The following is a 10,306-nucleotide window of genomic DNA, read 5'->3' on the forward strand; positions in this document are numbered from 1 at the left end:
CACACACACACAAAAAAAAAAAAAAAAACCAAAAAAAAAAAAAAAAACAGAAAACACTGACCCCTGCAGACACACATAAAGAATGCGTTGGTCTTTAATTCCCCTATAATAAACTGCGTTGGCTTCCACCTCTTGTGGCAGAGGTAACTCCCAAGTCCTCCCCATGGTAGGAGACAGTGCTTTCCCCTGCGTGTTCTTGTGAGGGGATCGTGGTAACCTTCTATCCCCAAGACACCCAGGCAGGATGGCCACAGGTTCAGGGATAAATGCCTCCACCTTGTTGGTTTTGAATAGGAAAAGATAATCATAAGCACACAGAGATGATCACAGGAAAGGTCTAGTTCTGTCTGGGGTCCAGCCAGAGAGATGTTCTCAGGGTTATGATTACGAAGAATTGTCCTGTTATCCATTATGTGTCTGTCCACAGAGCTGAGGCAGCACAGTTCTCTGAAAGGAACACAACCATTTCACTGCTTCTATGTAAAAGTTTTTCTTCCTCTGTGGACATTTGGCCTGTCTCTGGTGTTTCAGTGTTGCAGTCATGGTTATTTCTGTTTCCAGACCTTTTTGTGGTTCCTGGATCACTAATGCGAAGCCCCATTCGTCATTCCTGATATCCCCTGATAGGTGGTGATCATGGAATCACGGACCTGCTCAGTGAGCTTGGGAACATCTTCTGGGCCTAGACCAAGAGTCTTGACTTCTGGCAGAATCTGGATGGTGATTTTCCCTGGAAGAGTAAGACAGAAGGGTCAGAAGGGAATGAAATATTTGAGTGGTATGGGAGAGCAAGAGAAACTACGGCAGAGGGATTGGTGCAAATCAAAGGACATGACAAAAATTAAGGGAAATGTGTTCTTTCACACCAAAACAGCTGTGCAGCAACCTAGTTATATTCCAGATGCACATAGCAAAAGCCCAAACCAGATTCTTCCCATGCAGAGAGACCATCAGTCACGGACACTCGTTTATATCCAATGCAAAAAAACAAGTGGAATATAAGATTTCACAGTGGGAAGCGGTCACTCACAAAAAGTCCTGGCCCTAGAACTCAGATTCTGTGTGAATCAGGGTAAAGAGAATGAGAGGTCTATAATACAACACATCCAAACTGGACATGCTCTGGCCTATGTATAACGAATTCAGAAGAGTCTATCTTTACCAAAACGCACTTAGTTATGAGAGGAACCATGCCCAGAAAAACTTAGTTTGCCAAGATGTGTCTCAGAAAGTGCCTTAGCAATGAAATGGTGTAAACAGGAAGGATATACAGGGGAATTGTCATGATGCTCTTCTGTTCTTGCACCCAGTCGCCCTTGTTCTGGACAGTGGAGACAAGACACTGCCTGCACAGACAATCACCTAAAGATCTGGGGAGTGTCCATATTACTTTTAACTTCTTTTTCATGCCTTTATATGCGTGCTAGGAAATAGGATCCAGGAGTATTGCTGGCAGAGCCATGCAAGGAAAATGAAACAAAAGCACAGAGAATAGCTTCCCAAAAGAAGAGGGCATGCTCTCTGCCTGCACATATACCCACAAAACACACTAAATGCAAAGCTAGGCCTTGTATCTCAGGAGTCTACTACACTTCTCTTGGTGTTGCAGAAAAAGCAGAATGATGACAAGGTGGTGCTAGAAGTGCTGCTGCTGGGGTATAACCCCAGCAATACCCCACTTGCTCCATGCATGATAGACAACTTCAATGTGCAGACATTGGACACCAGCTGGACCTTCCAGAAGTCCATCAGCATGCCCAGAGCCACTGGGGACATGGAGAACTGTCCTGGCCTGGTGATCAGCCTGCTCAACATGCAGAAATCTTGGGCATGTGTAGCACATCTTCAGAATCAGCCCTGGCAAAACTTCCAGATCGGAAAAGCAGAGAGGTACAGGAAAAGCACTCTGTGGTCCTTTCTTCAGATGTGAAAGTCCTTTCTATTCAACAGCAATTTGGAAATGACTGACCCTGAAGAGTGCTTAGAGGTCACAAAAAATCCCAGCTAACCACAAACTCCCAGGTTTTGGGGAGGTTATTATAAAGGTAAATGTACATACAACTGCAAATAGTCTTTTCTGAAATGTTTGAGGAGGTTGTGGAATCTGCTTTCTTGGAGTTACACCAAATTTGGCTGGACAAGGCACAGAGCAAACTCATCTATCTTTGGAGATGGTCTTGAGTGAAGTAAAAGGTTCATCTAACAAAGAGGTCCCTCCCCACTGCATCTTCCTCTTATTTCCCAAGGAAGTGCTTTATCTTGATTGCCCAGCTAAGCAAGGATGTCATAGAGAGGGAGTGCAAGGAGCAGGCTAGCAGAGCAGGGTATACATCTGAAATTGCTGCTCATCCTCCTATCTTAACGCCCACATGGGGGAATGCTTCCACTACTGAAAAGCTCTTGTGTGTGGCCAACAGAGAAAGAATAAACCCAGTAGTTGAAAGCTGAATAGAAACGGATAATTCAGTGTTTATCTCTCTCTTCCAGATGTCTGTCTTCAAGGGAATGACTACCTCAAAGTACAAATGATGACAGGAATGAGAATTCCAGCTGCAAATCCTCCCCTTAGGAAAGAGCAGGGCTTGAGACCAGCCTGGGAGAGGGTAGGAAGTGCCAGAAGCCCATTTTTGGGTAGATGCCAGGGAGGAACACGCTAGGCTGTTTTTCTCTGCAGGAACTTGAAAGATTTTTTTTCCACATTTTCCTTTTGAAACCTAGACCCATTTTTTTGACCCTTCAAAAAGATGAAGACTCATCTTTTTTTCCCTGTGAAATTGTATAACGGTGACAAGCAGAAATTTTGTCATCATAAATGTATGAAACATGTGAAAGAACAGGGTAAATGAGAGGAAATAGGAGTCATAACTTTTTCTGAGACCTGTGTTTGCTTTTGCTCCCCAGCTTTCCATGCACCTGTAGATCCAAGGACAGCAGTGGAGCCAGGGCAGGATCTGCCCTAGGACTCTGCTGCTTCTCCAGGTTCCCTCATTGGACAAGCTCTGAGAAAGCAAACAGATGAGTATTTCCTGAAGTATTCCACTCCCTTTCCTCCTGAAAAGAAAGAAACTGCCTTTGTCCAGCTGCAATCCCCACATTGCATGTGGTTCTCTGCCCACCCATCTCATGGCTCCATCCAAGGACTGAGCCTACACAAGCAGCCAGCCTGCTTTTTGCCCCAAGTAATCCTCACCTGGAGTGAATCTCTTCTCCTTCTGGCTGTAGAAGTCACTGTAGGATGAGATCACCACAGGAATAATGGGAACCTGGAGGGGAAGCAGTCTACAGTAAGTGAAACTGTGAATTTCTCTGTTCCTCACCCAAAAAGGAAATGGTATTTTCAGATGAACCAAGTACTTGGCTGATAACTATCCCAGTTAGCTTCATAATAGACACTAATAGGGATATTTCAATCATTTAACCATATTACCCAGTGTCTGCACTGTTGGTTTTTAATTTTTATTCTCTTTATTTAGGTCAACTGTGGCTGGATTGCCAAATAGGGGCCTGTTCAGCAGGAACTCTCCCGGAAGGTCCAGTGCGTTTGTCAAGGTTCTTCCACCTTTTTTTCCCAGGCAGAGTCACTAAGGTTTTCTACCTGTCCCAGACATGTCTCCCTCCTGTGCTACCTGCAGGCTCCTGCTGGGCTCCTGGACAGGTGCTCAATCCAAAGGGAAGTCAGGGACCAGGAGCCTTGTAGTCCTGCTTGTTGGTGGACCATGGTAGGAAAACTACATCCAAAGTGGCAGGAAGAAGGTGGGTCTCACCTGGGCTTTCACAGCCAGCTGGAAGGCCCCACGTTTGAAGGGCAACATGGAGCCACTATGATTGCGAGTTCCCTCAGGGAAGATCAAGACACGGAACTGCAGGAGGGAGAAGACATTGAGATGAAGGGATCTTGAGTTGCTATTCAAAACCACTGCACAGGCATACTGTCCTGGGACTGATCTGGTGCCATGAAGAGACATGCACTTCCTCCACTTCAAGCACTTTCTGGCCACAAAATATAATTAACCCACCAGAGGAGCTCTTTGTTCTGTTCTGTGCCTAGTCCAAACACCAAGATCACCTTCCATGTACATCAAGGTTCACATTTTCCAGTGGCTCAAAATGCCTCCTGCTCCCCACCAAAGGGTATTCCCCACTCACATTGTCTTTGTGCATGGAGTGTGCCACCTCTGTCAAAGTAGCGATAGACTCTTCCCTCTTCTTGCGGTCAATGAAAATGAGTCCTGCAAGCCAGCATGCTAGGCCAAAAGTGCCCATGTATAGTATTTCCTTCTTTGCAATGGCCACACAGCGACTTGGCAGTATCTCCATCATCACTGGAAGGGAAGAACAAGGACAGAACAAGTGTTCTACACTGACATTCCCTCCAGCCTCTGGGCTACAGCCCTCTGCTCTGGGAAATGCCATACCTACAGCTTCTGTAGCTCCAACCCAACTTCACAGGGTCATAAACATGTTGGAAAAGGGATTCTGAGGGTCTCCAGATCAACCACCCACTTAGAGCAGGACTATTGAATAAGATCAGCTGATGTTCTCATCCCAATTCTGTTGCAAAGGATGAAGCTGCTTTAGCTTGAAAATGACTGTTGTGCTCTAATGCCCTGGAACACAGACCGCCTTGAGGCTAGCTGGGATGGACTGTGTAGCAGCCACTCCTGCTCTTCTGTCTGTGGTATTAGGGATATCATAAATACCATCCCTTCAAGAGCAGTGGAACCAGGAGCAGAAGACAGGATTAGGTTCTCCACATACCCATAATGTCAAGGGAGGTCTGGTGATTCAACACTAGTACAAAAGGCTTCTTGGTCCTGAGGTTCTCCTTGCCCTTCACCACTATCTTGATACCGAAGATGTATTTAAGTGGCAGAAATGACATGCTGAAAAACCTGGAAAAGGGAAGCAGATGTGAGATAAAGAGAAGCTAAAATTGAGAAAAGGGGCCAAAAAAACAATCTTCCATGCTAGCCCGTCTTACAGACTACTCCTGGAGAGTAGCCTGTTTCTCCACAGTCCAAGATTTGATCCATTATTGTCTGTCTTGGAGAAGAACTACTCGTATGGCTCCTCAACTCTCATTAGAGAAGACAAATACACCTGGTAGGTTTTCTTCAGGACAGTTTAGACCAATGGCCCAGCAACTCCAGCTACAGAAATTCCATGGATCAGCCAAATATCAGCTAATCATAGAATCATAGAAACACAACGTTGGAAAGGACCTACAAGACCATCTAGTCCAACTGTTCTCCTATCACCAATACTACTAAATCTTAGCACCTTGTCCAGGCCCTTCTTGAACACCAGGAGGGACGATGACTCCACCACCTCCCTGGGCAAGCTGTTCCAGTGCCTGACCACTCTTTGAGAGAAAAGGTTTTTCCTGATATCTAATCTAAATCTCCCCAGGTGCAACTTGTGGCCATTTCCTCAAGTCCTGTCATTAGTTATCTGAGAGAAGAGGCCGACCCCCTCCTCATCATAACTTTCCTTCAGGAAGTTGTAGAGAGCAATGAGGTCTCCCCTGAGCCTCCTCCAGACTAAACAATCCCAGCTCCCTCAGCTGTCCCTCATAAGACTTGTGCTCCAGACCCCTCACCAATTTTGTTGCCCTTCCCTGGACATGCTTCAGGGCCTCGATGTCTTTCTTGTAGTGAGGGGCTAAAAACTGAACACGGTACTTGAGGTGCGGCCTCACCAAAGCTGAGTACAGGAGGATAATCCCCTCCCTGCTCCTGCTGGCTACACTATTTCTAATACAGGCCAGGATGCCATTGGCCTTCTTGGCCACCTGGGCACACTGCTGACTCCTGTTCAGCCGAGTACTGATCAACACTTCCAGGTCCCTTTACTCTTCACAGTCTTCTAGCCACTCTGCCCAAGCCTATAGGGTTGCATGGGGTTATTGTGGCCAAAGCTCAGGACCTGGCATTTGGCCTTGATAAACCTCATCCCATTGGCACAGCAGCCCAGCCTATCCAGATCCCTCTGAAGGGCCACCATACCCTCAGGGAGATTGACACTACCTCCCAGCTTGGTGTCATCTGCAGATTTTCTGAGGGTACATTCAATCTGCTCATCTAGGTCATCAATAAAGATATTAAACAAGATAGGCCCCAGTACCAACCCCTGGGGGACACCACTTGTAATGGGATGCCAGCTGGACTTAACTCCATTAACCACTACCTGGAGGGACACAGTCCTCCAGCCAGATCTTTACCCAGAGGAGAGTATACCTGTCCAGGCCATGGGCAGCCAGTTTCACCAGGAGAGTACTGTGGGAGACCGTGTCAAAGGCTTTGCTGAAGTCTAAGTAGACTACATCAACAGCCCTTCCCTCATCTACCAGTCTGGTCACATGGTCATAGAAGGAGATGAGGTTGGGCAAATAAGACCTGACTTTCGTGAACCTGTGCTGGCTGGGCCTGATCCCCTGGGTGCCACGCAAGTGCCGTGTGATCTCACCCAAGATGATTTGCTCCATAACTTTCCCTGGAACCAAGGTCAGGCTGACAGGTTTGTATTTCCCTGTGTCCTTCTTATGGCCCTTCTTGTGGGACTCACATTGGCAAGCCTCCAATCCTCTGGGACCTACCCAGAGAACCAGGAATGCTGATAGATGGTGGAAAGCAGCTTGGCAATCACCTCCACCAGCTTCCTCAGCACCCAGGGGTGGAGCTCATCTGGTCCCATGGACTTGTGACATTCCAGATGGAGGAATTTAGGTCTCTAACTAACTATCTAACCAGGACTCTAACTGTCTCTTCCTGGATCACATGAAGGGGGGATTCTGTACCTGAATCACAGGGGACGTCCAGGTCAGGGAGTAAAGTACCCTGAGGATAACTGATCTGACTATTAAAGACAGATGTAAAGAAGTCATGGAGAACCTCAGCCTTATCCTTATCCTCAGTGATCACATTTCCAGCTGCCCAAATTCACAGTGCACCTGTTTATACTCTACTCCCCTGTCCACATTGCTTAATCTTGAATATGGGCTGCAGTAAACATTTTGTGCATCTGACACTGCTATTGCCCAGATGGTGGGAAGAGAGGTGATTTTGTCACTGGATCACAGACTGCAATTTGCACAGTCAATGGAAAAAATAAAGATCAAAGTTAGGCACAAAAGTCAAGAAAATTTCTTAAAATGAAAAGCTGGGAACTTGCACTGCAACATACACCTTCTGAAGCAGTGAATCCTTTCCCTGGAGCACTTCTAGGGGTTACAAAGTGCTAGTGCTGCTGTGTAGCAGTTGGCTTCTAGCTCCCACTTACCCCATGCCCTAAGAAGCTGTCCATTAACATGTGCTGCTGCAAGTCACAGCTCACACAAGTACACCCAGCTGCACAGCCCCGTGGCTCATTGCAAAGGCAGAAATGGATGGGGAGACAGAATGGGCAATGAGGGCAGAAGCTCAGAGACTGACAGACCTGGGCGATTTCAGTGATGGGGACATCAGTGACAACTCAAAGGTGCATGCCAGCAGTGCACCGTGGTAATGTGGGCACTGGCTGAGAATAAAGTTGTGGGGAGAAAAAGAGAAGAGTACCTCAGAAGATTTCTCAACACAGCTTAGAAGGGGAATGACCACCCACAGGGAGGCAGGAAACAGCTCTGAAGACGAGTTAGGAGTGGTTTACTGAAAAAAAGCAGGTTACTTTACCTGTGCGTTATATTCGGTTTGTTGGTATTACATGGTTTGTCAAATTCATCACCTTTTACATCCTTTCCTTCCTCATCATTAATTATTCTTTCTATCAACTCAAGTAAAATCCCCAAAACTGCCTCCATTCTCTCAATTGCAGGACTATGTAATACTGCACATCAATATAAAACTAATTCCTCCCCACTGCAGCACAGTTCCCAGGACTCTCCAAAACAGAGAGTTGACTACATCAATGCCCAGAGCGGAAAGAAGCCCCAGCCAACTTACTTCATGTTTTCACAGTTACGTCCACGAGGAATACTGGCGGTAATAACCAGAAGGCTTATGGCGAAGACCCACAGCTTATAGAAGCACATCTTGCAAAAGAATCTGAATGCAGGATACATCTGGTAAAGAATTAGAAATGCAATGAGCAGAAAAGTAAATGGGTAGCGAAGAAGCAGTAGCTCCATCCTTTCAGCCCAGTGTTAACCAGAGGAGTGTTGCCCAGAACAGTAAATGAGTAACTAGCACCCAATGCTGCAGAGCAGAGTTCAGCTACATGTTCAGCTACATGTGGGTGGCGCAACCTTGTTCAGCTACATGTGGGTGGCACAGCACTGGAATGAGATTTGGGAGATCTTCAGCAAGGCTGAATCTTGGAGTTAAAATAACCATGGAAAGCCGGTTTAGCAAGGGAGCTGTGGAAACACTGTGTGTAGGAGCTGGCTGGCAAGCAGAGGCAAACATGCAATAGCAAGGCTGTGTATGTGAATGATCTGGAGGGGCTCTCAGCTGGTAGAGCAATGACTGTTTGGAGAGAGAGACGGGGGTTCCCCTTCATGGGCAGGGATCTTTAACAGAAGCATTCATTTGTGTCAAGCTCTGTGCATAAGAACTTCAAGAAATCTTTAACAGGAGGGAGTGTGGTGTTTTGGACAGCACGGGTACCCAGCTGTTGTGCTGTCTAGAATGCCTCACCCTGTGCAAGCATCAAACTTCACCAAGTGAGCTGACTGCAAGAGGTCAGGAAATCAGGAATCAATATTATGGAGAGAAAAATAGTGATCATACCAGCCAATTCCTTGCCCACACGTGCAGGCATTAGAGGCACCAAACTTAGCAACTGGATGTTTCTCAAAGAGAGGGGGAAAAGTGACAAAAAAAGCCACCTGTCTAGACAAAAAATAAACAAAGCTACTCCAGATGTTTTCGTGGCCAGAGTCAGGCACATGTTTAGACAACATCTCCATATGTAAGAGGTAAATCAGGAAATCACAGGTAGAATGTGGGAGTGCTCCAGCAGTACTTTAGCTCCTAAAACACAGCATGAAGAGGATCTTCACAAGCGTAATGACAAGGCTGAGAAACAAAACCTTTGTGTCTCATCAGTTGCACAACAGGCCTTGCTCAAGCAGCTATCACTTAAGTGGAGTAATATTACTAAATTCCAAACGGTACTGAGATCTACAGATTCTCAAAGAACATTTGGAAGACCCATAAAGCAACATCAGTTTTCATCCACAACCTAAAGAACAAAATCAAATCTCCAAGAATAGTAAAAGGGGCAAGACTCAGCAATAATTCTTGAAGAAAAGAAGGGAATGACAATAAAGAAAGCCATCAGCTGTGCTCCCTGTTCCTTGGGTTTAACCAGTGACTCCTCTTCTCCTCCCGTCTTTTGTGGGAAAACTGGAGATAAGTGAATACTCAAGGTTTTCTGTGACCGCAGGACAGGCAGCCAAACCTAAGAGTTTCAATGACAGCTTCCTCACTCCGTAGTGTTTCCTGTTGCATCAGTTGAGTATCCAGGAAAGTCTTGCATGGTGAGGAGAGACACCTGGCCCTGCACCAGCACGTGCTAAAGGCAGGCACAGCACAGCACCTGGGCACTGTGACCCCTCTGTGCCAGTGCTGCAGAGATTAGCTCTCGTTTGGAGCTCATTCACAGAGACCAGCCATGGCTGTTTTGTTGTTATCTAGAAGCCAAGTTCTAGTCCATCAATAGTTGTATTCCTAATGCCTTTTAAAATTCTCCCATCTCATACGAATCCTATCAATAACAGTTATGGACTTTCAAAATTTCGTGCAAGCTGCTTTGACAAGCAACTGGTTCATCCTAAAATGTAATGCCAGTGAAAGGGTCTTTGAATGGCTGTTCTGCAAGGACAGCTGTAGCTGTCAAATCAAGGTTGCTGTTGTCAGGCACCTAATGAGAGAGGAACATCTTACACAACTCTACACATGAAAACTCACCCAGAACATCTAGGGACAAAAAAGGGAGCAAAAAGAAATCATTGCAAACCACTGAAGAGCTTTATTTTTAAGCCACTGACAGCAATTTACAAATACATTCATCAAGGCTATAAGGAAATTATATTTCTTTAGCATACAGTGCACTACCAAACAGGTACCAAACTATAGCTGGTTGATGTCTCTTACCCAAAGGAACATGGCAACCCTAAAACACCATGGATCTATGAGAAAACTGTCTCCAGCACAAATTATGGTTTCCACATGGTCAAAATAAATCACAGCCAGAGAAGGACATAAGCAGATTTACAAGTGCAAGCATCTGTTAGCCCTCAAATTAGAGGGCCAAGTTAAGAGAGGAGTTGGCATCCATGGCATCACTGAACAGGGGCGTAACCAGCATC

At 46.0% G+C, this 10,306-nt stretch overlaps 1 protein-coding gene across 1 annotated transcript; it reads right to left on the bottom strand.

The window, feature by feature from the left end:
• Positions 1-107: 107 nt before the first annotated feature.
• Positions 108-8,128, bottom strand: LOC309885995 (1-acyl-sn-glycerol-3-phosphate acyltransferase alpha-like). The gene is made up of 6 exons (XM_082776480.1): positions 7,938-8,128; positions 4,759-4,892; positions 4,147-4,322; positions 3,765-3,860; positions 3,191-3,263; positions 108-730 (listed from the first exon to the last, which is right to left on the bottom strand). The coding sequence occupies exons 1-6, from the start codon at positions 8,120-8,122 to the stop codon at positions 585-587; spliced, it is 810 nt and encodes a 269-aa protein (XP_082632606.1). The 5' UTR covers positions 8,123-8,128; the 3' UTR covers positions 108-584.
• Between the last annotated feature and the right edge of the window lie 2,178 nt (positions 8,129-10,306).

The sequence above is a fragment of the Aythya marila genome (assembly GCF_965140915.1).
Source record: "Aythya marila genome assembly, chromosome: 20".
NCBI classification, from domain to species: domain Eukaryota; kingdom Metazoa; phylum Chordata; class Aves; order Anseriformes; family Anatidae; genus Aythya; species Aythya marila.

Bases quoted from the DNA above. Each gene is read 5' to 3' on its own strand.
- LOC309885995 (XM_082776480.1), bottom strand. From the start codon at position 8,122: ATGGAGCTACTGCTTCTTCGCTACCCATTTACTTTTCTGCTCATTGCA. The intron at 4,893-7,937 runs GTAAGTTGGCTG...TCCCTTTTCCAG, and splicing joins CGTAACTGTGAAAACATGAA to GTTTTTCAGCATGTCATTTC. The intron at 3,264-3,764 runs GTGAGACCCACC...CTTCCCCTCCAG, and splicing joins AGCTGGCTGTGAAAGCCCAG to GTTCCCATTATTCCTGTGGT.